Source organism: Vitis vinifera, chromosome 8 (assembly GCF_030704535.1).
Source record: "Vitis vinifera cultivar Pinot Noir 40024 chromosome 8, ASM3070453v1".
NCBI lineage: Eukaryota > Viridiplantae > Streptophyta > Magnoliopsida > Vitales > Vitaceae > Vitis > Vitis vinifera.
In genome coordinates, this window is record NC_081812.1 from 18,012,909 (window position 1) to 18,039,681 (window position 26,773).

Below are 26,773 nucleotides of genomic sequence, written 5' to 3' on the forward strand. Positions count from 1 at the left end.
TCTCTCCCAAGTCCCAACCTGCTAGGTTTGAATCTAGGCATAATGAAAAGACTCAAGAGTTTGCATTTGACCACACCATATATTAATGCAATTTCATCCCATTAAAATATTGGCTAACCAGTTGATGACCTATTGAAGGAGGTTTTTTTTGTTTTTTTTATTTTGGGTAACTTAACATGTGTCGTGCTGTTATCGGATAAAAAGTATGGGTATGGTACCGAAACGTTAATTTCGGTACATAGACCAACCCTCTCCCTGTAGGGGTAGATGAAACTTTCCCTACATTATTATGCACGCACAAGGCAAGGCAATAAAATCCGCCATTTCAAGGCCAAGAGGCAACAAAGGCTGGAGAGCAAATGGAGTCGATATGGTGGTATCTGATGGTATGGACGCTACTTTACCAGAGTACATGGGCTGTGGAGACTCAGACTCGTACCGGATGGGAGATGGAGCGGCTGGGTCGGGAGCTGCTGGAATCGGCAAGGGAGGCAGACTTGTTGGAGTGGATAAGAGGGGTCCGAAGGAGCATTCATGAGTACCCGGAACTGGGTTTTGAGGAGTACAGGACGAGTCAACTCATCAGGGATGAGCTAAACTCGCTCGGTATCAGGTACGAGTGGCCTGTTGCAAAGACAGGAGTGGTGGCTACGATTGGGTCTGGGGCTCAACCCATATTTGCTCTCCGTGCAGACATGGATGCCCTTCCTCTCCAGGTCTGTTCTCTTCCCTGTCTTCTCTACTCCTCCCATGTTGCCCTACATAAGATTTAGTAATCCCATTGAATTGTTTGTCACAATCCATCCAGATTTTACCGACCTCATTCCGTGAAATCATCCTGCTACGAAGATCATAAGCAAACTTAATACGTCACTTGAGTTTCTTATAATTTTGTATACTTCAGGTTGTTCCAAACTTTGTTTAGTCACAGATTACAATCATTCCTCGAGTCTCCATTGCAAAGGTATGATAAATTAAGTGGGGTACGGGATGGAGCTATCAGTCACTTCTTAGAAACTCAAATCCCACTCTCTAAGACCAGAAGGGGCTCCAGGCATTCGGTTGAACCTGGCAACCTGCTTTGCCTTCCTGACCTCAATTTTGTGCTTTTGGTTCCATTTTTTCAGAGCCCTTTAAAGTTCCTAGTATCACAAATTAAAAATCATATCTTTGTATGTCAAGCGTCTAACCCCTTGAAACCAACATTACCATTTGGAAGGAATTGGTAGAGTGGGAACACCGAAGCAAGATTGATGGAAAGATGCATGCCTGTGGTCATGATTTGCACGTCGCAATGCTGCTTGGAGCTGCTAGGTTACTCCAAGGCAAAAGGGAAATTTTAAAGGTAACTTTTTAGTTCTATAATCACAGAAGAAAGACAACGATGTGTTCAAGATCTTTTCTGGGACACTAAATGACATGACACCATATTGTAAATTTGTTATGTTTTGAAGGGAACCGTGAAGCTAGTTTTTCAGCCTGGGGAAGAAGGCTACGCAGGTGCTTACCACATGTTACAACATGGTGCACTCGACAACATCAACGCCATCTTCGGTTTGCATGTCATGCCATCAATACTGACTGGTATGATTGCTTCAAGACCTGGTCCTATGCTGGCTGGTGCTGGGCTGTTTTTAGCCACTGTTAAAGGGATAGGTGGGCATGCAGCAGGTCCGCACCAAACAAGGGATCCAATTCTTGCAGCATCCCTTGCAATCGTTGCTCTCCAACAGATTGTATCTCGAGAGACAGATCCACTTGAGGCTAGGGTAATCTCTCTCCTTCCCTTTCTGAACCATGGCCCTATAGGTTGGTAATTAATCAAAGTCCCCAACATCCCCTCACCCTAGCAATTCCTCCCCTCCAAAAGGCAGAACCTAGGACTGAATGGACCAAATTATAATAATGCTGGAGATGAAGTGTTCCATCCATTTTAAGCAGATCTATCTAGTTTTGCTTCCCATGGCATCACTTGATCTACTCCTATAGAATTGAATTTGGATCTGGGTTATACCATAATATCATTCTAGTCTACCTTTCCCAATCAATTGAAAAATAAAACAAAATAAATATACAAAGACTCATCAATTCACTTCCAATCATATATAGGTGGTGACAGTTGGGTTCATAAAGGGAGGCCAGGCAGCAAATGTAATCCCAGAGTCCGTGGAATTTGGGGGAACTTATAGAAGCTTGACCTCCCAAGGTCTCTCATACATTCAGGAAAGGATCCAAGAGGTAAATGTGCCTTCATTTTTTTTTTTTCTTGTTTTTCATCTTTATAAATTTTCATCATTACCATTCAATGAAAGAGAGCAGTAAATACTAGTCACTTACAGATCATAGAGTCACAGGCAGCAGTGCACCGCTGTACTGCTGTAGTGGAGTTCAGGGAGGAAATACCACTGCCTTATCCTCCAACAGATAACGATGAAGAGTTGTATGAGCATGCCAAAAGGGTTGGAGAGATCCTACTTGGGGAGCCCAATGTGCAGCTTGTACCAATAACCATGGGAGCAGAGGATTTCAGCTTCTATTCGCAAAAAGTACCAGCTGTAATGTTTGAGCTTGGAATAAAGAACGAGACTCTGAAATCTGATCAGCCATTGCACTCACCATATTTTGTTATTGATGAGACAGCACTTCCCATAGGAGCAGCTCTCCATGCCGCTGTAGCAATCTCTTACTTGGATAGCCATGCTGCAGATTCAGTTCTGCAAGTGGGAACCATCTAGGGATCAATATGTTCCAGGTTCAACTTATATTGGGAACCAAAACAGCTTATTTCTACTGTCCAAGAGAAGTGTGATTACCATTCTACCAGAAATTGATCAAAGAAAATGTGAAATTGTGTAACCCTTCTAATTTGTTAGATATATGAACTTAAACTTCTTTGATGAGAACTTTATAAATTGATATACAGCTAAATGTTAAATCCACACGATGTAGTTGGAAAGGAATACCATGAAAAGATCAAGGTTCCTAAAGAATCTTTCTTGCTGATACACTGATATTTGGAATGTGATTTTCCAAAATATGGTCAAGAATGCTGAAGGCATGATGATCTCTAGGTATCACTTTCTCACTCTAGCAAATACTCACTTTCTCACTCTAAAAATACCCAGCATGCTTCCCTGCTTTGGCTGTTAAAATCTTACCTCAGCTCCAGATTTCCAGATTTCCAGATTTTGCAAAGCATCTGGAGGAGATCCTTGGTATATACATGTCACTGGAGAATCATTAAGCATTGTGACGCTATGCTCCAATATTCCCTAAAAAAAGGGGTAGAAGAACAAAAACAGATTAGAACAAAGAATCAGCTCATTCACTAGAAGAGTTCGATTGTGGATATGCAAATGACCCATCAACATTACAACTCAATATTCCATGAAAAAAATATCATCTAAATTTAAAACTATATTACAATTACTTGCAGATGGATATTCATGCAATTGATCATAACCATCAATACTACAAATAATATTTCTGGAGATAGATATAGTACTTCCTAGTATGGAAAGAGTATAAAAGAGTAGCCATGGGGTATCCTCCGAGACAGGTTTTACAGTTAAAAACTTGGGCTACATATATATAAGCCCGGAAATTGTTAGTCTAAAACAAATGAAAAAGAAAGTTTATATGGCTAGAATAACCAAGTCACACCGGTTTTCAGGAATTCAGATAGGAGCTACACGGGCTTCATTACAAGATTTATGAGCTGCAATAAGTCTTTGGTATTGACAATTGCTTGAATGACTAAAGAGGCAATCTGATTTGATATTCAAAACTTTATAGAACCTTTTCCATTAAAAAATGATAATGTACAGATATCTGAATAAGTTAAAAACAAAATTTACTGCAGCAGTAAGTTAAAGGAAACTATTGCAGCCACAATCATTTTTTATGAATTCTTACAACCAAGCGGACAAGTTCATCCAACAAGTAATAAGAATTCCACGCACATCAAGTGCAATAAGAATCTCAAGTCTGCATTAATCCCAAAACCACATTGTAATTTCCATACTTACGGGATTGGTCTTCCGAGTCTAGCATTTCATTTGAGCACTCAATCACATTTCATATACAAGTTGAATCTCTGGGAATAAAATCCCCTCCAATATTTCAGAGATGGGATGAATATCAGCAAGCAAAATGTCCTTCAACAATTTCAACACCAAGCATCATATAAAAGAGTGTGTCAGGAAACTCAACTCAACCCCATCAACTAAATCCAACTACAACCAGGTATCTTTCTAATCCCTCTCTCCCTCATCTTGTTCCTTAAAAGAGAGACATCTAACCATTGTTCAGCTGCCGCATATATGTTTGACAACAACACATAGTTACCAGCATTTTGCGGCTCAAGCTCAAAAAGTTGATCCGCAACCACCTCACCTAGCTCAATATCACAATGTAACTTACAAGCCCCAAGAAGTGCACCCCATGCACCAGCATGTGGTTCCACAGGCATTGACTTTAAAAGCTCATAGGCTTCTTTCAGTCTGCCTGCCCTGCCAAGAAGATCAACCATACATGCATAGTGATCAGGAGAAGGGACTATAGAGTAGTCAGTTTTCATGGACTCAAAGTAATAGCATCCCTCATCAACAAGCCCTGCACGGCTACAAGCCGTCAGGATGACTGTGAATGCCACATCATCTGGAGTCAGCCCTTCATTTAGCATCCTAGAAAAGAGACTAACCGCCTGAGGCCCACACCCATGAATAGATAGCCCTTGCATCATAGAACAATAAGAGATTAAGTCCCGTTTTGGCATCTCTTCAAACAACTTAGTTGCTCTGTCCATGCTCCCACACTTTGCGTTCATATCTATAAGAGCAGCAATGACATGAGCCCGATGAACATCAATTGAGCTTTTTCTCACATAATCATCAACCCATTTAGCCAGTTCCAAACTACCCATTTGGGAGCAAGCCGACATTAGACTTACCATAATGAACTCATCCGGCTTAACATTCCTAGAGCACATTTCAAGAAAAATCTTCACGGCCTCGTTAGGCTGACCATTCTGCACATACCCGGATATCAAAGCAGACCATGCAACGACATCTCTCTCTGGGGCTTCCTCGAAAACAAACCTCGCCGATGCCATATCCCCCGACTTAGCATACCCATCGATCATCGTCGTAAAAGAAACCACATTCCTGTGAGGCATTTCATCAAACATCTTCCTAGCACTCCTCAAATCCCCACACTTCACGTACCCACTTATTATTGCATTCCAGGACACCGCATTCTTCTCCGGCATCTCGTCAAACAACTTCCTGGCTTCCACCAAATCACTAAAACTGGCATACCCAGCAATCATAGCCGTCCAAGAAACCACATTCCTCTCGCCCATTTCATCAAACACCTTGCGTGCACACAAAATCTCCCCGCACTTGCCATACAAATCGATCAGACTCGTCATTACAAAGACATCACCTCCAACCCCACACCTCACTGCCGACCCATGAAATGCCACGCCTTCTTTCACCCCACACACCTTGGAGCAAGCCTTAATCAACGAGGGGTATGTAAATTTATCAGGAACAGCATCGGACCGCTTCATGCGGATAAAAAGCGAGACGGTGAGGGAAACGGAATAGTTCTCAGAGTAGCCTTTGATATAAGTGTTCCACAGAACAGTGCTGGGAGAGGAAACGCCGTTGAAGACGCTAGTGGTGTAAGAGAAGTTAGAGAGAGAATTACAGAGAGTGAGGAATTGGGATATAATAAAATGGTCTTGGTGGAGGCCCTTGCGGATGATACGGGCGTGTACCTGTTCGAGAGTAGAGGTTGTCGTGCAGGCTTTGAGGAGAGTTGAGATAGATGAGGTCGTGTCGAAGCTTCGGAGAGTTGGGAGGTAATCAGGGAAGGTGAGGGCAGTGTACCGGCGGATAAAAGTCATAGGAAGGAAGATGATGGATTGGCATCGCCTTTTCTTTCTCCTTTCCCTACACCTGATTTCATTCAGAGACCCCGATTTACAACCCTCCTCCCACTCCCCAGCGCAAAACTCCTGTTTATTGCTCTTTCCGTGACAGATCATCCTTTTTTTTTTTTTTCTTTTTTATTTTATACTTTTAATTTTTCTTATTTTTAGGATTTTTTTTTTTTTTCTTTTTGTGGGGGGGGGGGGGGGGGGGGGGGTGGGGATTATAAAGGAGTCTTCCAAATTATTAAATTATATTTTTGTGGAAGAAATTTATTTTTTCTATTTTGAATAAAATAAAAAGTTGGATAAGTTTGATCTACCTTTACATCCATCAATATTTATTTTTGGTAATGTCTTGTATTTCTAAAATATTATATTAATACACGTCCAAGGAAAATAATATTCTCAAAAGTAAGTCTTTCTTAAGGTTGTTGTTTTTTCTTTCTATAGATATTGTTTGATTTGATAAAGGGAAAAATGTCAAATAAAAATATTGATAAATTTCAAATTTCAAATAATTGTTTAAAAATAATTAGTATTTTATACATTTTTTCTATTAAAGGTAATATATTTGATGATTTAACTATTACAATTGATCAATGAGGGAATGAAACTTAAATTATATTTTAAAAGTTTATATTTTGTAATTATTTTTATATGAGTGTGTAGAAATATTTTTTTTAAATCATTTCCTTTTATGAATAGGTATTTTTAAATCAAATGACTATTAAAAAATTTCTTTATTTAAAAAAATGGATGACTATATTTAACACGGTATTTAATTAAAACCATAGGAACAAAACACTATAGGATAGAACCTTTACTCAAATCATTTCGATTTGGCTCTAAACATGTTTATTTGAATAAAATAAAGGATAAGTTATTGTATACTTTCACCCGTGCTTCAATTTAATCCCTAAACTAACTTTTAAAGTAATGTCATTCTTATACTATATTATAAGTTCTTTGAAAATCTTTCATCAAAATCTAATGAAAAAACTCGTATGAAAATCACATATACATTTACATGAGTTTTTATATATTATGTTTAGTGTTAATTCTGAGTCAACTGGAGTCAGGTTCGTCTAACTTAGCTAAAGTTAAACAACCTTCTTCCCTTTTTTGTGTCTTTTGGAGAATTTGTCTAACAATAATGGAATAGGATGGATTCTTTTGCTACATAAAAGAATGTCCAAACGAGTGGTCCAAGCACACCCCTCTGAAGTTCAAGTCAGGCTAGAATGGTTTATGCTTAGTGTGAGAAAATGAAAGGGTGTATGTGCACGTACCTCGTGTGTGCATTTTGGAGAGTTTATATAAGACTGATGGGACTACCACTGTAGTGCTGACACACTTTGATTTTCTTCTGTAATGATGATTGTCTTGCAGGTAGTTGGGCAATCATCACATTTTTTGGTAGTTGGCAGGTGCCATCAGTTGACATGCCATGATGTTGGATTGTGTAGTCGTCTATCCTCTTAGCCTACTGACGGTTTGGGTTTATGTGTAGCAATTAAGTAACATGGACTTGTGGGTTATATGGAGTACCATCGATCGTTCACATATCAGACATAAATGATCACGCATGCCAAAAGGTCTAGAAGACTTGACTGGATAGTCCTTCCCATTTGGAGGGTCCGAACTCCCCTTGCCGTGTGGCCTTGTAAGGGAAAAGGGTTTTCTCATGCTCGGTGCCAGATGGAACTGGTTTTGATCCGAACCGAATGATCCGGATGGGTTACATACTTATGCTAGACAGTCAAGATATCCAGGTTGAAAAAGGGACATGTGGAGTAGAGCCCCCTACATTTAGATGTCCAATTTATCTATGTGTTTGTCATGTGAAATAAAGGAAGGTAGGAGCATGCCAGCATGATACTACTGTTCATTGTTTTAAATTTCTTTTAGATAACAGAACACTTCACCATAAGCACTTTGAGCAATGTGAAGCTGGTCTTTGATCTAAATTACCAGGTTATATCTAGAGATCATCATCCCTGCTTATGGTGCCACCTGCTTGTGAAAATAGGTGGCCGGCCTCTTCTGTTGGGATAATGGGATGCCACCTTTAAGAACTGAATTATAAGCTAGAGCCTAGAGGTAGAGCTTTGCTAGTGTTACTGATGTCCCTAATAATGTTATTCCCTTCAGCCAATCAATATACTGAGCAGAAAAAGTTACCATATTTGTATCATATCATAATTTTGACAGTGACTTTTATCAGTCATTCAATTAATTATCAACCATTATAATTTTCTTTTATTAATTTATTTTTTTTACTCCATGTGTAATAAGGTGCGTCCAGTTTTGATTAGGAGCTGTTAGTAATATAAGTTTTGCCTATCAAACTGAGGAAGACCATCTGTTGCTACCAGAATGCGTTCCTGGAGATTTAAATGGAGCTCTGTCCCCAGATACAATCACATGCTCTGGAGGCAGTTTAGCTTCCATATGGGATTAGGGAACCATTTTGTCTAGGCCCAACAATCAAGGAGAATCTCTTTCGGCTGATAGTTTTGTTTTGTTTTTTCCTGATAGGTCTATATTGGCTGATCTAGGTATCTCTTGAAGCCTTTATTGATCATTTGGATTACTGGTTGAGAATTTATGTTGTTGGTCCATCTTGGGAAACTAGAAGGTATATTTTATTGAAAAAGGGGCATTCCTTTGTTTATTTCTCCATGTTTTATTCATGGCTGATCAATTATTCGGTGCTTCCAGATCTTGGAGAATCTGCTAAGGGTCGCAACCATCTTGAATGCCTGCATCTCGTCAGACTGCAATTAGGTAACATCACTGTGCTGGGTCTGGGACTGGGATTAGAAATTGAGTGGAAGAGTACTAGCTGTCCAATTTTCATTGAATGACAGAGTTAGACTCAGAGCTTGAATTGATGTTGAGTGAATGTGGCATGAATAAAGGAAACTCCTGTTCTTATAAAGATTGCATTTCCCCAAGGCATTTGTAACAATCCCAGTATTTCCTTTCTGAAGATAATCAGGTTGTAGGTTTTACCTTTAAGCAGCCCATCTGACTATACTTATTATGATTTTACCTTTAAGCATAAATGTTGACATATTAGTATAAAATTATTTGGTTAATTATGTCGCCATGTCTCCTTACTCTTCCTCACATCTACTTTGTGATAAATCCTTTTGCTCCACTAGTCTTCCTCATATCTCCACCATGTGTAATTGTTCTTCTTTAACTTTGTTTATTTTATAAAGAATATAATTACAATTTTATATAAGATTTTTTTTACAAAAAAACAAAAAAAAAACAGGTTTCAATTAGGAATTTAAAACACTTCTCAATAATCTTTTTTATACACCTTGCTCTCCTCATATGTCATAGTTTTCTTAAATTATGGTTCAATACAATCTTCTTGTTTATAGTATCATGTTTTGATGAAAGAATAATATGCTCTACCTTAATCAAAAAAAATTTTTGCAATCATTTTTTTATGCTTTATTCTTTTTTATACTTCCAAACTTCTTTAACCAAAACTCTTATAAAATGTCAACAACGAGGTCTCTTTTAAATATCTTCAACTAAAACTCTTTCGAACTTTTCAACCAAAACTTAGATTCCATTTATAATGCATGAGAAAACTTCAAAACAAATATATGAATGGAAGAACATAAAATAATGAAAACCACACTAGAAGGTCCAAAAGGTTTTGACCTCACATCTACACCATCTTCAATTTCTATCTATCAAGTATAATGCTTATAACGGTATCTCTATTTTATTATTATTTTTTTTTTATGAATTAGAATATGTATAAAGATATTTCTTGTAATTTTCTTTTTTTCATAAAAAAAAAATCTAATTAAAATCACATATGAAAAAAAAAATTAATATAATCTTTTTCTTTAACTGTAAAAAGTTAAAAACGTCTTCCAATTATGAATTTGAAAATTTGAAACACTTCCTCACATAAAGAAGTGTAACGTGCGTACCCAAGACGAGGCATTCTCCGTGCAAACCATGAGCCAGGAATTTGCTATAATCATTTTTGTGAGGGATACGATGGCGATGAAATCAAGGATGTTGATGGGCATTGGGCGATGAGAGGGAAGGGTGATTTTGGTTGGGGGACGGGCCTAACCCCTAACAAACATGTTTTACGGATAGGTAAACTTTCTACGAGGATGGATCCCCGCATCATTTCTTGCACTTCTTTTTACTCATCTGCTTTATCTTTCTTTTTTGGCAAACCAAGGATTTAAATTTTAAAAATTTAAAGTAGTTAACCCACTCATTTCGGCACCTTCACTGTTATCTTCACACGATGATCGCTCTGTAAAACCAGCTCCTAGGAATGCCCGTGTCAAGAAAATAGAGAACTTGTTCGTCCCTAGCAAATTACACAGGAAACTATGGCCCTTTTCACCTCAGCAACAACCTAAAAACCACCCAATACAAACACAACTTTCACTGGTGCCTCATGGAAACAACTAGAATTGGCTTTTGACTCAACCAAGAGTTTCCCCAATGTGAACTATTATTCAAAGCAAAGGCCAAAGCAAATATTGCTACCTTTAGAAAAGGAACTTAAACACAAATTTAAACTGCAAATATTTAATAATTCTGCCATATTTATTTTTAAATATACTAGAAGTTTTTGTACAGGAGAAACTATCCTCATTACCACAACTTTCTACAGAAAAAAAAAAAAATACAGAAAGAGGAGGAAAAAGAAGATAGGAGGAATAAAAAGCTAAATGAAAACAATGAACTTGAAAACACAACCATTCCAAAAGTTCAAATTCAGCAACCAGTGCTGTGAGTTGAGCTACTATGGAGGGTAGCAAGCAACACATTTATCAGCAAAATGATAGCTTGTCACCGCTTGAATCTTCCTGTATTCAGGAGGCCTCCATCTCTGGACTTCCACCATCATCACTTCCACCCCCAGCCCAGATAAGATAGGATCAGCTCTCAAGGTTCATATGAGTAAAACATCAATCAACAGGAGAAACATCACCGTTTTGATCGTCTTGTAGTCTGGCCCTCACCTTTGGTTTCTACTAGCCTTGACTTCAAACCACTACCCTGTGCAGTAGCAGGTCTCTCCTGAGCTGCACTGCTAGGATCTCGGGATGGCCACGCCTGTCCCCATTGTCGGGTAGGACTAGCAAAAACTCTGGCAGATCCTATCCTGGAGCCAGCCAAAATTTGATCCCTTAGACCTTTCACTGATTTGTATCTCTGCATTTCATCCCCATAACCTTTTCCTTGTGCTTCCTTCTCAAGTTCATAGAATCTTCCCCAGTCTAAGCCGTCTCTGGAACTTTGGAGATTTTCACTTTGAATGCCCCAATCAATGCCATCAGACATGCTCCTCTGTAGAGAAGTGCTTCTCCTCGACATTTTCCCAGAGGTAGACTTCCGAACTCTGGTTTCTTCTTCATCAATAGGGACTTTCCTTAGATCACGAGAAACCCTGGAAGAAGTCCACTTGTAACTCTTGTTATTGTTGTCCATGTTCAATTCTATCGAATGAAGATCACTTTCAGCTGAGTCTTCTTCACAATCGAGCGCATCTTCTACTTCTCCATCATCTTCATTTTCTTCATTCTGGAGAGTCCCAAAATGAGTTCTACTTAAATATGCTGCAATCTCACTAAAGTTGTCATGCTTCAGAGAACCACGACCCTTTTCTTTAGCCTTTTTAGACCTCATAAAAACTTCGAGTTCATTCTTCAACTTTTCAACAACTGCATTTTTCTCCTCAAACTGATATTTAGCCTCTGAAATTTTCGATTGCGCTCTTTCCTCACGCAACACATCAGCTAACTGAAGTATTTCCCTTTCCTTCTCAGCCTCTTCACGAACTTTGGCAGACTCTCTCTTAATTTCTTCCACTTCATCTTTATCTTCTCCGACATCCTGGGTTAATTCATCACAAACTTGTTCCATTATCTCCCTTGCTCTCTTCTCACACTCAAGTTCTTTAACTGCTTTTATAAGAGATGTCTTTGTCTCAGCTAATTCTCTCCCAAGCTTCTTGTTCAAGCTCTCAAACCGTCTTCTCAGCTTCCTCTCTACCTCAAGTTCTCCTGCAATGGATTCAATAGCAGCCTCAATCACTTGCTGCTCCTTGCTTTTCCATGCAGCCTTTTCTTCAGCAAAACACTTCATAAGGTAATTGATCTCACTCTGGTCTGAACGCTGTTCTTGAATCAGCTGATTGATGTGCAAGCGGGCCCTCTCAAGCTCAGCATGTAATGCTGATATAAGAGACATGCTTGAAGAAGGTTGATCTTCATGACCCCAAATGCGACTGATAATTTTCAGCAGCTCTTTAGATGTTGTCAAAGCATTACTAACATCCTTCAAGCGGGTCCTAACTCCAACTGTGGATCCAGAAGGGGTTTGGCCTCGAGATCTAATCTCAATCTGCATTAACAAAATACAAGACAGATGCACTTAAATCCTTGTCATCGTTCTTCCAATCTAAATGATGTATTGTAGAACAAACATGACACACACACAGAGCGAGATAGAGAAAGAGAGAGAGAGATTCAAATAGAAGTTAGCAAAAACCAAATTCAAAAACAATTGTGTCAAGCACACAAGAAGAGACAAACAGAAAATTTGAAAGAAGTTAGCAAAAACCAAATTCAAATACCATTGTGTTAAGCACACAAGAAGAGACAGAAACAGAAAAATTGAAGCAGTTAGAGATGAGGCAACTCTCCGTTTGATAGCCCACTGAAACAGATGAAAAGTAGGAAAAAAAAAAACCTTTGGGTATTCTCCTTTTGGTTTGTGTTTAAAAAAAACGGACTAAAGAAAAGTAAGTGAAATAGTTCAATTAGGTTCCATTAGTCAGCATTTCCGCCTTCTTGTGTCCTCAATCAAGAAAATTTTAGAGATCAAAGTTATGATATCTTCATTTTCGTCATCTTTTGCAGCAATCCAATCACAGCTTGAGGGTTCGACATACCTCCATTAAGCTGGCACTGCTAAAAGAATCCATAACTCCAACATTATGGTCTGCAAGCCTAAGCCTCTGAGAAATGGATGATGTTTTTCTTCGGTAACTACTTGTTCCAGAACGATCTATCCTCTACAAAATCAACAAAAGAAAATAAAATGCTGTTAATGCAGAGAGGGAAGAAAAAAACATTTGTCTTGTTCAGTTAAGCAGAGGTCTTAGTTTTTTCCAGTTGCAAACAATTTAAAAAACTGAAGTCCAAAAATTAAGTTTCTTGCTTTCCCCATGGTTCTTTAGAAATTGAATAGGGCCTATAGAAGTCCAACCACAAGATCCATTCAAAATCCATATAAAGTAAAGAACATACTTTGCAAAACCACAAAACCTCCTACACAAATTTTAGTTTCTAGTCCTTTCCCCACAATTTCTTATCAATCAATCCAGCATCAAAGGATTAAAATCAACATAAAACAAGAACCTCACCTCCCGAAAACCATCAAACCTTCTAATCAAAATTTCAATCTATGCGTACTGCCAACAATTTTTTTATGAATCAAATAAAGCTCTTCTTTTTCAAAAGATAAAAAGGAAGGAAGTGCATAAAACCTATCCTAATCTGGCAAGTCTCAGCTTGGAAATCATGAAGAAATGGCTTGTGGGTGTTGGTTTCTAAATGACTGCCAGAGAACTCACACAGTGACAGTGATAGCTCAGTTGATTCTCTCAAAGGCAGTCAACCCACTAGAGCATTAAAGAAATCAAAACACTAAATCAATTCAAATTCCACTCCAAACGGAAATCCCACGAAACCTTACACAAGAAAAAAAAAAAATTATTTAAATTTTTTTCACGGTTTCTTATCCAACTATAACATCAATTGAAACCCACATGAAATGAAAATCCAACTCCCAAACAACATAAAACATAAGATTTAAACGTGTCAAGTATTTTTTATCCTTGGCCCCATTTTCTCATCACCTAAGGACAAATCAGAATCCCACCCCCAAGACAACATAAAACACAAAACACCAAATTAAATTGCGGTCCCGTTTTGCCCATTTTCTTACCAACCAAACAGAGAACCAAAAACCTTTCCCCAACAACCAAATTTTCAATTCCAAAACAACATGAAACTTATCTTTTAAAAGTCATTTCTTTTCTTCTCCCCAATTTCTCGCCAACGAAAAAGACCTATAACAAAGAATAATCCACATTAAACCAAAACCCACCTCAGAGACAGGACTATGAGACGGATCCGACAAATGCGGAGGTAGAGAACCCGAATGGAGCGACCTAGCAACCCTTTCTCTCCCTCTCACCTCTCTCTTCGACCTCTTCTCATCATCCGCTCTCGGTGAAGGCATCTCATTCATCTCCCAAAGCGTCGCCGCCAGCTTCCTCGCCGAAACGGGTGCTTGCTTCGCTTTTCCGCCGCCCATCGACCTCGGCGACTCCATAGCCCGCATTGCTGAAGCTGGAGATCGAGAGTTCATCAGCCTCCATGTGGGCACGGGCGTACTGGATCCCCCTCTCTTGCCGACGAGAATGGCCCTCTTGAATCTGTACTTTTGGAGCACTGATGATGTGGATGACGACGATGAACAACCCCTTTTCCTGATTTTGCCAGGGATCAGACCTTGAATGCCGTGATTCTGGCGAGGCATTATCACTCCGAATCCAGGATCTCTCTGATTGCAAAAGAAGACAAACAGTAAGACTCAATTTACGCTGTTTGGTTGCCGAGAAAAAGAAAAATTTTGGGACGTGGTAACGCGTCTGAAAATCGATTAGGGGTGTCGTTAGACTCCAAGTTTTCTTACAGTTTCTGTTGCTTTCTGGGCAACCAAACAAGATGTAAAACAACAACAAATAAAAGGAATGGGAAGTGGAAATTTTGGACAAGAATACCGTTTAGTTCAGAAATGTAAGTGAAACCCTAACAGTATAGAGAGATAAGATGTCGTAGTTTTCCATGGTTTTGAAAATGGAATTGAAATAAATTGGCAGGGAGGGTGAGATCTCTGTCGATATCTACTCGCTACTTTCTACAACCACTATAGTAGCTTGGATGAGTAGTAAAGAGAAAGCAAAGCCAAAAGGAGAGGAAGCTCATGTGAGTTGGAGAATGTGGCAGTATTCCATTGGCTTTAAATTTTTTATTAATTAAAAGTTTTTTATTCTCCCTCTTTTTTTATTGTTTTTATATATGTTTTATATTTATTTTCTTTCCCAGTCTGTAATCAATGATCAGTGTGCAGTCATCAACCTTTTGAGGATCACATGACCTTTTGATTATGTTTGGCTGGCCAGAAAATGTGTAACAATTGAGGGAGACCGTAGTTAGGATGGTCCATGAGAAAATTTTAGGTTTTCGAAAATAGTTTTTAAAAATTAGGTTTATGGATATTTCTTTCCTATTTGTTGGCTTTTATTTACCATCATCCCTTATAAGTAGCTCCTTAATCTTAAACTTACCATATCAATTTGGGAAAATCCCTTTCTAGGGATTAAAAAAAAAAGAAAATTACTCTTCTCAATTTATTATTTTTCTTTATAATTACATTTATATTTTATAGATATTATTTAAGGAATTATATGTAAATTTTTAATAAATCTTAGATAATTTCTATATTCGCAAATGTTATAATATAAATAAAATTAAATGAGAATATGTAATTGTTAGAAAGCTATCTTTAATTCATTTTTATAAATATTTTAGGTCACGAGAAAGAGATAAATGTGAGGAAGATAGAGACATTTAATAGAGCAAAAAGACTCATAATTCAAGATGTGAATGCAAAAAGTAAGGATGTTTTAAGGACTCGCTTATTGTATCTAATTTTTATCTTCTATCATACGTGAAGAATGATTTGTTAAACCACATTAAGAATTTGTGTATTTTTTTGTATTCTTCCTTTGATATGTTTATATTAACAATTCTATTGACATAATAATAATTTATAATTTTAATAAAGCATTAGAATAAAGATCTTATATTTTTTTTAAATTATTTAATTTTTATTTATTTATTTTAAAGGTGAGAGGCATCCAATGAAGCATGAAGTATTTGATGTAAAATATTATTAAGTCATGTTTAATAGTTTAACAATTTAGATATATAAAAATAAATAAATATGCTTTGATAAAATAACACATTGGATTCATTGACTAATTACAAAATATTTGAAATTAACATATAAACTTTTGACTATACTTGTAAGATGTTGAAATCAAGTGCTAAAACTAAACTGGAAACACAGCTCCTACATTAGGAATTAAATGGAGATTTACATCACGCCTTCAACACTAAATGGATGAATGATTCTAGTTTTTATTTATGTGTAATTAACAGCCACTTAAGTCTATATATAGATACGGGGTGTTTAAGATTGGGCTTTGATCATCTTATCTATAAATGAATTGGTGACCAGTTAGAATATGTCAAACTTTTTATGACATTCGGCATCATATTTCATAGGTTTGTCTTACAAGTTGTCATTTGAGTGACCCATCATCATATTTTAAGAGTGACATTATTGCATCTCAACAATCTCTCTTCCCAACATGATGCTCTTGTGACTCAAACTTATCTCATCTAGAAACCAATTAGTGGTTAAGAAGGGTAGGTCAAATCTTTTATGACATTCGATATCACATCCCATTTGGCTATTTTAAGAGCCATCATTTAGGTGACCTATCATTAAATTTAAAAATGACATTATTGTACCTCAACAATCCCTCCCCCAACGTAATGCTCCCATAACTCAAACTCATAACTCTAGGCTTTGATACCACTTATACAATCGAACTTTGACCATTTCATCTAAAAACTAATTAATTGTTCATGAGGATATGTCAAATCTTTTATAGCATTTGACATCATATCCTACGACTTTATTCTAAAAATCATAATTTGGATGACTCATCTTTAAGCTTAAGAACAATATTATTACACCCTAACAAGGTGAATAAGTCATAATATTTCATTTATTGCAAATAATTTGGAACGATATGGAAGTTGATAAGATAAGCAAATGACTCGTAAATATAAGGGGCCAAACCCCACAATTTTAAATTGTAATTTTGGATTAGAAAGTGGGGAAGATTAAAGATTGGATAGCTAGGGCCGAACTTCAAAACTCTTGCCCAAGTTGGATGTAACATGTAATACCATGACCTTTTCAGTCTTTAAACCTGGAATACGATAAGAGGCACCAAGTCGCCAACTGTATAGCATCTTCCAAAGTTTGTTGGCTGCTTTGATGGTCCTTCAATTTCTAAATTTTTTACCATAATTGTTCTTACCCCACATTTATATTTTGTGTCTTATGTTTTTAAGAAGTATTTTAATGGATGTGTTTGATGCTTACATTTCTTACCTTTTTTATTTTAATTATATCTTATGTTTTTAAGAAGTATTTTAATGGATGTGTTTGATGCTTACATATCTTACCTTTTCTATTTTAATTGTAGCTATCAAAATTTAAAAAGAAAAAGGGTATAACTCATTAGGGTTAGGGTACGTTTTCTCTTTTCTATTTTTTATTTTAAAATAAAAAAGTAGCATTAATTTTAATATAAAGCACAAAGAAAAATTAGAAACTTACATTAGTAAAAATTGTTTAAAAAAAATTAAAGTATCAAAAAAAATTTACCACTCAAATTTTAAAATTTTTGAAAATAAGTTTTAGGGACAAAGGAAAGACTTATTTAATTTTTATAAGAGTTGGAAGTTTTATTTTTAAAATAAAAAATAGAAAATGCATTTTGATGCTACGAAAATAAAATACCCCTAAAAAAGGTTAGTCCGTCATGAAATACCCCAAAAACGGGTTAATCTACCGTCAAATGTGTCAGAAAATGGATACCTTGTTGTCTATTACCTTCAAGTCAAACCAAGTACCTAGCTTGACCACCAATAATGTCGCCTTAACAAATGGCCTTGCCATTTTGGCATTTAGCAAAATCTCTGCAAAAGCTTATAAAAAAGGTTTACCTCTTCACAAAGAATGGTATGCTCTTTCACATGAAGAATGACTATAAAAAAACACAAAAAGACTTCTTCTGCATCACTGAGAATTGAAATAAATTTATCTCTAGATCCAAAAAAATGGCGAAATGAAATCTTTCATTGTTTATAGAAATTTTAAACATCTTTAATAATAATAAAAATACTCTTCCATATTCACATCAATCTTCTCACACAATATTTTGATGTTACTTTAATATAAAACTATATCTTTTCAATTTAAAAAGAATGATAACTAAATAAATTTAAACTCAAAAAAAGCGGTAGAGAAAAAAATATGGAGTATTAAGTAGATAAGGCTCCAGCCTTCCTAGCATGTTCATATATTCAGAACTATAAATAAATAAATAAAAATAAAATAAAAGAGACGACCAGGTAGGTATGGTTGGAGCCTTCATATTATGCTGCTAAGAAATTGGACAAAGAGAAAATATGATATATAATTAGCGTTGAACAATATTATTAAACAAAAGGATTAGAAAGGAACAAGTTTAATTACATTGTTAATGAGTATTATAAGGGTAGGTTGTTGGAACTTGGAGCTCAAGGATTTTTTAAATATGTATTTTAATATAAATAAATTGATTGACCGACTCCAAATTTAATTTCATGATTTATATGAATTATTTAAAATATGTTTCATAGTAATTTTAGAAAGTGTTTTTAATTTATTTATTTATTTTTTATTAAAAAAAAAACTAAAAACATTTTCCACTTTTAATTTCTTTACACCTAAATTTTACTCACTAATCTACACCTTAGAAATTTTCTGGACTGAGCCCCACAACACAACAAGAAGTGATGAAGTGGGTGGGAGGACAATTCCATGAACATGGGGCCATATACAGGAAACAAGAAAAAGCGATTAATCCCAAGCTCCTCTCTAAAATAAAATCCCATCTTGGGTTCAGATTTGGCCGTGTCCAATTGTAATGTCATGCAGGCCTGAAAGCAAAATTTTATTATTCTTTTACTGTAATAACAAACTTAATTTAATTTCTTATATCCATTCAGAGGTAAAATGCTACATGTTGATATTATTTTTTAGGAAGATTTGATAGAGAGTATCGACCTATTGAAGAAGTTGGATGGAAACCACCAGTCGCCCATTATCCTTACTCAGTCCCACTTCCAGCTAAAAGAGTGAATGGTCCTAAAAGAAGTCGCCTAACTTAAGCTACTTGCCCAACCTCCTGTGGGCCTTATTCCATGGAAGTTGTAGAATTTTGAGATGAGTCTTGCCCCCCTCTCTCTTTGGTTTAAACCCTGCAGGGGAATATAGGAAAAACTTCTCCCTCTCCGCCACACACATAAGCCCCAAACATGAAGAAAATGGCAACGACCTTCATACTTCCATGCATTTTTCTCTTTTCTATATCATCTTCTGGTTTCTCATCAGCCAAAATTACGCCTAGGTTCCCATCCTCAATTGTTAGGCCAGAGCAGCTCTCCGTTTCTTCCCAAACCGAGCTTTATGAAGCCAAGTACTTCACCCAATTACTGGATCACTTCAATTACCAGCCCCAGAGCTACCGGACCTTTCAGCAAAGGTATTTGATCAACGACAAGTATTGGGGTGGTGCTGATAAGCTAGCTCCAATCTTCGTCTACACGGGTAACGAAGGAGATATCGAGTGGTTTGCGCAGAACACAGGCTTTATGTTTGACACCGCTCCCCACTTCCAAGCCCTTCTGGTCTTCATTGAGGTAATTACGACCAAACATAGAAAAATATCTGATCCAATGAATATACACCAAAGATTTTCTTTTTCTTTTTCCTGTTCTTTTCTTTCTTTGAGAATCAATCGAATTGAGTGAGTAAAATTCCATGAGAGCTCATAATAATAAGTGGGAATTGAATTTCATCTTCTTGCTCTGTATATATCTATGTATATGGATGGCAGCATAGGTTCTACGGGAAATCGATTCCCTTTGGTGGTGATACAAATGTAGCTTACAGCAATGCAAGCACGCTCGGATATCTGAGTTCCACCCAGGCCCTGGCGGATTATGCCACTCTCATCATTGATCTGAAGAAGAATTTATCTGCAACGAACTCTCCTGTAGTGGTGTTTGGAGGTTCCTATGGAGGAAGTATGATTTTTTCCTTTTTCTTTTTAAATTTCCCTGTGAATAATTTATATAATTTAATGACGGTTGGTATTGGGATGGATGAACAAAAGGGTTGACAATTATTTATGGCAGTGCTGGCAGCGTGGTTTAGGTTGAAGTACCCACATGTTGCCATTGGAGCACTCGCATCTTCTGCTCCAATCCTCAATTTTGAGAATATTACTTCTCCCTATACCTTCAACAACATTATTACCCAAGACTTCAGGGTACTCTCTCTCTATCTTTTCTCATCACTCTCTCGCATCCCTATTTTGTTTTTCATATAGAAGGCTTAGTCAAATAAAGACTTACAGATGAGGGTTTAGGATAAGATCTATGAGGCGGCCACACCCACACGTTCCTCTCCTACTAACAAATTATATTATGCTGAGTATGATTTCAGAGCCTACGAATACAATCCCCAAGCATGCATTATACGTTAAGAAAAGTAAAAGCATAAATACCTCTGCTTGTAACTGTATTTTAGAGAACAATGGATTTTAATATTGTTTGGATGTGAAAATTAAATCAGAGCGAGAGTGAGAATTGCTACAAGGTGATTAAAGGATCGTGGGAGCAGATCGAGGAGACTGCGATGAAAAATGGAGGACTGGAGGTTCTCCGGAAGTCATTCAGAATATGCAAGTATGAGCTTAACTCAAACATATGCGGAACAGACATGATGTAATCTTGTGCGATGCTTAATGCCCCATACAATTTTTATTTTGATTTCTTGTTGTCAGGAACTATATTAGTGGCGGTGCTATAGAGAATTGGCTTTCTACTGCATACGTCTACACGGCCATGACGGATTATCCCACTCCTTCCAATTTTCTAAGTCCCATGCCAGCCTATCCAGTCAAGCAGGTCAGTGCAAATAATGGGAGAAACCAGAAAGAGATCAGGGATGAACCAATTGTCACAACCACCAGCAATTGTAATTTTATGAAATTGAAGATTAATTTAAATAAAACTGAAGAAATGATGAATCATGATGAGTCGTGTTGACTTCTGAGGCAGATGTGCAAGGCGATTGACGATCCAGCCCAGGGGAATGACACATTTGCCAAGTTGTACGGTGCAGCCAACGTCTACTATAACTACACTGGAACCGCCGCATGTTTCGATCTGGCCGATGACTCTGACCCGCACGGCCTCGGCGAGTGGACTTGGCAGGTGCGCAATATTCTTCCCCTTTTCCTGCATTTTCTAGCTACCTGGGGATTTTGTTGCACTACAATTCATAAGTAGCTGCACTCGTCTGGACCCTCCCGGGGCCCAAACGCAATCATCCAATCCCACGCGGTTTTACACAAGCTGGTAGGGGTGCGACCGACGGTTCACGTCAATCCAATTTTAGGTGGATTTAGGTAACCCTTCTATAGACTATAATTTAGGTTCAACTTCGATTGAAAGAAGAAAACGCTAATCCAAATCCTATTTCGGTTGAAATTAGGTTAGAACAAATAAATAGTAGTTGAATAATATTTAATTTTTAATTAATTTTAAGAATTTAACTAATATTGAAATATTTTGTCTCATTTCAAAAATAAATAAATTATATATTGCATCAATTTTTTGTATTATATGAATGGATATGATGTTATTGAGATTAATAGATGTGATTTAATCCAATTTAACTCAAATTTTGGGAAAAGTGGCTTTTGACTTACTAATATGAACAAAAAAAAATATCATTTTTTTAAAATTATTATTATTATTATATATTTAAAAATAATTTAAAATATATACATTTTTTAATGAGTCATATAATTATTCCTTAAAATGCCTTTTTTACTTATCATGTCATCAATAACCTCACGTAAATGTTTCTCTTTATTTTAGATATATTCTTTATAATAATAAAAAATATATATATATTTAAAATAATAAAAAAATATTTATGTGAAGAAGTCTAGTTCTTAATTGATATTGATAACATGATAAGTAAAATGAGTATTTTAGGGAATAATTATATGACTTATTAATAAACATATTTATTTTTAATTAATTTTAAAATAAATGAAAGTGAGGTTCTTTTTTCCATATATTTTTATATTAGTGAGTTAAAACCCATTTTTTTTCTTCAACAAGAAGATAGTCACATTTCGATTTAAATAAAAAAAGAAGAAGAAAAAAATGAGTTTTAACTCATTGATTTAAAAAATATAAAAAAAGAATCCTAACTTTTATAAATTAGTTTTATATTTATCTATTTTAAAATACATTAAGTTGGATAATTATTTTCTAAAATACCCTTTTATTTGATAATATCAAATAAAATTATTTAAAAAATTAATTTATTATTTTAATTTGATAAAAGTATCTTACAAATAAATATATTATAAGTTTTTTATTATATAATAAGAGATACAAATAATTATGGAAAAGTTCTCTAACATCCTCAATTAACAAATAAAAACTTTCTAATTCTCTAATGATTTTATATCTTATATTATATAAATTCACTCATCTTTTTTTTTAAAATAAAATTAAATAAAATTTTATTAATTAACATTAACAATAAAATAAAAAATATTAAAAATAAAATTAAAACGAAAAATACTTAAAAATTAAATACAATTAAAACCAAAAAAACAAAAATAAATAAATAAATACAATTAGAATAAAAAGCTTAAATTTTTTTAAAATATAATGTTATATTCCATTATATTTCCAACTCTTTGTTGATTTTTATATTTTTTAATGATGTGTTTTAGTGAAAGGCAAGTTAATATTTTATTTTTATATTTTAAATTTAATTTTTTTTAGTTTAAATTATATTTTTAATTTTTAAAATTTCTTATTTTATTGATCTCAATTTTCATTTTAACAAATAAAAGAGTTATTTTATGAAATAATAATATGACTTACAAAAAAAATGTATTTCAAAATATTTTAAATGAATTATTTATAAAAATTGGATTTACTTTTATTATATTTTTAAAAACAAGTGAGTCAAAACCTATTTTTCTTTTTTTAAAAAGGTTTGAATTGAATTTAGGTAATAAATTAGATTAGATAAGACTTTCAATACGTGATTTATTGAAATTTTAACCGAATACATTTAATTTTTATTTATTTCAAATTCCTTTAATATATATATCATGTTACACCACTAATGGGGAGTTGGATATAGGCCCTGAATAGGTGGAGTCAACCTAAGGACTACCTTGAATAAATAATGATAGCAATAATAGTAATAACTTTTTAGGGCTGAAAATTTTCCAAAATCTTAAATGAAAATTGGTATGAGAGTGAGGAAGGGCTCACAGCCCCAAAAGGGAAAACCACTTTCGTGAGATTAAATCAAACAATCTTGATTTGTAAAGAGAGCATGTGAGAGGATCCGAGAAGATCTTATGCCTCACATGCTAAAAGTTGGTCCTTACAATGATTATGAATTATCACAATCTTCCTTGGAGTCTAAAACGTTTTATTGTGAGTAAACAAACACATAACTTGAATTTCTCAACAGACTCCAACAAGCTACATCTTTGGAATGGCCAATGGTCAATTGGCATCGAACATAATGCAATTAATGTGGTGTGGGTAGAGGGAAAGGATGCTTACCTTTTTCTTTTGTCTGCTAATTCAATAATGTTGGTCGCTAGGCTTTTAGGCCTCTTCTAATAAGTCAAGTTTGCAATTTTCATCCATGTGAGGGGCTTAATGGCCAACCTCTAAATTGGGGTATTGTGCTTGGCAAGTGGCAGCTGCAACATTGTCAAGGAAAAATAATTTGATCTATAGCCTTTGTCCCAGTGATAGATTGGTAGAGTTTTGGAGCCCGAGTGGGCAAAATCAGCTAAAACCATTTCTCCTCTGTGGCATGATTTTTTCACCTCATGGGATTTCATGAACTTGTACCTTTATTTGAAGGATCACACACTTGGGCTCAAGCCCACAATTAGAGATCACCAGATTCACCATAATGTTGATTTTTTCTGTAAAGATTCAGGCCAGGCGCCTGAAACAAGTTGGGCATGTACAGTGTTAGATTGGGCTGGACTGATTTGATTCAAAACCAAATGTAATTACTAGAAAACACCATAACAATTGGCATGTGTGAATTGGGACATTTGAAAAGCAAATCATGGGAAATTACAATAAATTGATCCAAAAAATAAACATAGTTGGCTTGTAACTTAATAATTGCAGGCGTGCACAGAGATGATAATGCCCGTAAATGCAAACAATGAGGAGAGCATATTTCCAGTTTCTACGTGGAACTACAGTAACCGAGCTGCTTTCTGCAAATTTGCCTTTGACATCGAGCCCAGGCCCAACTGGATTACGACTGAGTTTGGTGGTCATGTGAGCAACTCTTAACACAACACTCCCACCGCTCCTCACTAACTCTGAAAACTGATCTGCCTTTCTTCTTTTTCATTGTTTGAGTAGGACATTAAGAGAGTTTTGAAACGGTTTGGAAGCAATATTATCTTCTTCAATGGCTTGAGAGATCCTTGGAGTGGAGGAGGGTATGATCATCATTCATCATCACATCTCTCCCAATTTCTGTAGACTCTCTTTCTTGTTTTAATATGAAATAATCTTGGGGTTTTCTGTATGAAGCAGGGTGCTAGAGAGTATTTCCAAGAGCATAGTGGCTATTGTTGCAAAAGACGGTTAGTAGATCATGTTAATATTTTAGAGTAAAGACAACTTACATTAGTCTGGTCAAGGACTCAGGCATACTGCAACTCAGTCAAGTCTTCAAGTACAAAGAAAGCTATGCATTAAATGGTAGGAGTCAGCATGACTCCCACTTGGGTTGATTGCCTCCTTTCCATTGCATTCATATTTGCTTTTCAATTTTGGAACAGGAGCTCACCACGTAGACCTAAGATTTGCAACTAGTGAAGATCCAGAATGGCTTCAAGATGTAAGGAAAAGAGAGGTGAAGATCATTACAAAGTGGTTCTCAGAATACTACCATGACTTAGCTCATCACTTTTCCTAGAGTATACCCTTGAACCAATTCAAGGCCAGCTTAAGTTTTTATTTTTCTTTTTTCCTTTTCTTCCCTCCAAAGCAATCATCTTAGTTATTGAAGGTCACTTGGCTTAAGATGAACATGTCTAGGCCTTTCTCGCTTTTCAAAGTTCACTATTTAGTGGTACCACCACCAATATTGTTTGAGCATGAATGCGCACGAGATTTCAGACCTGGAAATAAATTTTTTCTTGTATTATTGCTGACTTGACTGGAGTGATGACTTGGGTGGGACACTGACATGAAAGTTCTTAACAAACTAGATAAGAACCAAAATTATAAAGAGAGTCTAAAATTTGGTGAACTGGGACATCCACATTCCATACTGGTTAAATTTTACAGGCAATTATATATACAAGCCGAGTGCATGTGCTTTTCATACTGAATGGTGGTCCTCACTAAACTAGCCAAGTTTCCCATCAAAACGTATCAGTCCTTTTCCCACCCCTTTAGGCTTTTTTAAAAAAGAAACCAACCAGAATGAAAGGCTAACTTATTTTCGTAACCAAAATGCACCAATTCTGAGTAAGCACAGAAGATGCCTACAATTCCTGTCAATGATCATGTCATATCCAAGCTCACTTTGAAATTCCCAAACAGCTTCTTTGAATGAATTGGTCTTTGTCTCACTTTTGAAAACTTTATTGGCACAGCTACCTAACGGGCACCAAGACTAGGGGAATTTGAGAATAACTTGGAGCAAAAATAAGCAGGTTGTTGGAGCCTGGGAGGTTAGTTTGATTTATGTAGTATTGGATATGGAAAGGAGGAGAGTAATAATGAGACGTAGTCATCTCCAGCCTTCTTTTCCATCCAAAGTTAGGCCACGATTGGGACAAGTCGCTCCATTATTCAAATCGGTGAAGGGGATTTTGTCATAAAGTCACTTTGAATGCCCATGTTTTTGCAGTTGACTTTGAAACAATCCCCAAATATGCATAAATAAATATACAACTTCTGCCTTGATTACCCTCAAATATTTATTAATCAAAGCCTTCATTTAGTATAGAGGATCAGTATCTTCCATTTTTTAAATGGATATGCTAGGTGTTATTAGTACCCTTTTCTATCAATCAGGTGAATGAACAGTGGGGCACATAAAATAAAGAAAAAAACCAATTTGTGTTTAACGTCATACCATGTGAAAGACACAAAGTCAAGTTAGTGGTGAAGAAAAAAAATAGTACCATTTTGTATAAGAGGCTTGAGATATTAATGGTCCCATTTGTGATGTCTAATGTTATAGAGTAATTCCCACCGCTAACAAAGGTGAGGCAATGGTGAGATGGAATCCACTTTGTGGTCCTGAGTCCTTACAAACCACCGAAAACCCCTAAGGGGGTCTGCAAGTGCAAAGTGATGAATGATACCACATCACATGATATGGTATGGAGGGTCTCTTAATAGTTATTTTGTTGCATGCAAATAAAGTAAACTTGCACTTGTAACAATACGATGAAGCTGACCCTTTCCCTTTCTTATGCTCAACTTGTGCACTATATATTATTGGTATTGCTCATCATGATTGCAGGCCCTAGATGATGCAATTCCAACAAGTTTGACCTTTAGGTCATCGCCCTACCTCCAAAAAAACCTGCCAAACTTTTCATTGGATAATGTCCGTCAGGAATCATCAAGTGTTTATACTTCTCTGGATCGTACGTGCATACCGAGCCTGTGCTCGATGGTTTTTGAATGGGTTGAAAATTGGGATTTAGGGTCCCTAGTGTTTGAGAAGACAGAACACGGA

At 36.0% G+C, this 26,773-nt stretch overlaps 4 protein-coding genes across 7 annotated transcripts; 2 read left to right on the forward strand and 2 right to left on the reverse strand.

Moving 5' to 3' along the window:
- Positions 1 to 152: 152 nt before the first annotated feature.
- On the forward strand, positions 153 to 2,939 carry LOC100266557 (IAA-amino acid hydrolase ILR1). The gene is made up of 5 exons (XM_002275830.5): positions 153 to 716; positions 1,220 to 1,345; positions 1,455 to 1,769; positions 2,110 to 2,238; positions 2,340 to 2,939. Exons 1-5 carry the CDS (start codon positions 360 to 362, stop codon positions 2,733 to 2,735), a joined length of 1,323 nt encoding a protein of 440 aa, XP_002275866.2. The 5' UTR covers positions 153 to 359; the 3' UTR covers positions 2,736 to 2,939.
- Positions 2,073 to 6,035, reverse strand: LOC100261353 (putative pentatricopeptide repeat-containing protein At5g37570). 3 transcript variants are annotated; one of them, XM_059739163.1, is made up of 4 exons: positions 4,029 to 6,035; positions 3,159 to 3,272; positions 2,617 to 2,714; positions 2,235 to 2,533 (listed from the first exon to the last, which is right to left on the reverse strand). In XM_059739163.1, exon 1 carries the CDS (start codon positions 5,909 to 5,911, stop codon positions 4,226 to 4,228), a length of 1,686 nt encoding a protein of 561 aa, XP_059595146.1. In that variant the 5' UTR covers positions 5,912 to 6,035; the 3' UTR covers positions 2,235 to 2,533; positions 2,617 to 2,714; positions 3,159 to 3,272; positions 4,029 to 4,225. The 3 variants fall into 3 exon arrangements, with proteins under 3 accessions (XP_019077429.1, XP_059595146.1, XP_002275884.1); XM_019221884.2 differs by having other exon boundaries at positions 2,073 to 2,714; XM_002275848.3 differs by having other exon boundaries at positions 2,235 to 3,272.
- Positions 6,036 to 10,521: 4,486 nt separating this feature from the next.
- Positions 10,522 to 15,033, reverse strand: LOC100256259 (uncharacterized protein At5g41620). 2 transcript variants are annotated; one of them, XM_010655824.3, is made up of 4 exons: positions 14,793 to 15,028; positions 14,114 to 14,572; positions 12,894 to 13,016; positions 10,522 to 12,343 (listed from the first exon to the last, which is right to left on the reverse strand). In XM_010655824.3, the coding sequence occupies exons 2-4, from the start codon at positions 14,546 to 14,548 to the stop codon at positions 10,925 to 10,927; spliced, it is 1,977 nt and encodes a 658-aa protein (XP_010654126.1). In that variant the 5' UTR covers positions 14,549 to 14,572; positions 14,793 to 15,028; the 3' UTR covers positions 10,522 to 10,924. The 2 variants fall into 2 exon arrangements, with proteins under 2 accessions (XP_010654126.1, XP_019077450.1); XM_019221905.2 differs by lacking the exon at positions 12,894 to 13,016 and having other exon boundaries at positions 14,793 to 15,033.
- Positions 15,034 to 19,095: 4,062 nt separating this feature from the next.
- LOC100252778 (uncharacterized) lies at positions 19,096 to 25,229 on the forward strand. The gene is made up of 10 exons (XM_002281582.5): positions 19,096 to 19,620; positions 19,818 to 20,007; positions 20,119 to 20,252; positions 20,558 to 20,670; positions 20,769 to 20,892; positions 21,046 to 21,201; positions 24,187 to 24,342; positions 24,430 to 24,509; positions 24,607 to 24,656; positions 24,855 to 25,229. The coding sequence occupies exons 1-10, from the start codon at positions 19,237 to 19,239 to the stop codon at positions 24,989 to 24,991; spliced, it is 1,524 nt and encodes a 507-aa protein (XP_002281618.1). The 5' UTR covers positions 19,096 to 19,236; the 3' UTR covers positions 24,992 to 25,229.
- Positions 25,230 to 26,773: the final 1,544 nt, after the last annotated feature.

Bases quoted from the DNA above. Each gene is read 5' to 3' on its own strand.
- LOC100266557 (XM_002275830.5), top strand. From the start codon at position 360: ATGGAGTCGATATGGTGGTATCTGATGGTATGGACGCTACTTTACCAG. The intron at 1,346-1,454 runs GTAACTTTTTAG...TATGTTTTGAAG, and splicing joins GCAAAAGGGAAATTTTAAAG to GGAACCGTGAAGCTAGTTTT. The intron at 2,239-2,339 runs GTAAATGTGCCT...AGTCACTTACAG, and splicing joins TTCAGGAAAGGATCCAAGAG to ATCATAGAGTCACAGGCAGC.
- LOC100261353 (XM_019221884.2), bottom strand. From the start codon at position 5,911: ATGACTTTTATCCGCCGGTACACTGCCCTCACCTTCCCTGATTACCTC.
- LOC100256259 (XM_010655824.3), bottom strand. From the start codon at position 14,548: ATGCCTCGCCAGAATCACGGCATTCAAGGTCTGATCCCTGGCAAAATC. The intron at 13,017-14,113 runs GTGGGTTTTGGT...TTGATTTTGTAG, and splicing joins CTCATAGTCCTGTCTCTGAG to AGGATAGATCGTTCTGGAAC. The intron at 12,344-12,893 runs GTATGTCGAACC...TTGTTAATGCAG, and splicing joins GCAGTGCCAGCTTAATGGAG to ATTGAGATTAGATCTCGAGG.
- LOC100252778 (XM_002281582.5), top strand. From the start codon at position 19,237: ATGAAGAAAATGGCAACGACCTTCATACTTCCATGCATTTTTCTCTTT. The intron at 21,202-24,186 runs GTGCGCAATATT...TAATAATTGCAG, and splicing joins TCGGCGAGTGGACTTGGCAG to GCGTGCACAGAGATGATAAT. The intron at 24,510-24,606 runs GTATGATCATCA...TGTATGAAGCAG, and splicing joins GATCCTTGGAGTGGAGGAGG to GGTGCTAGAGAGTATTTCCA.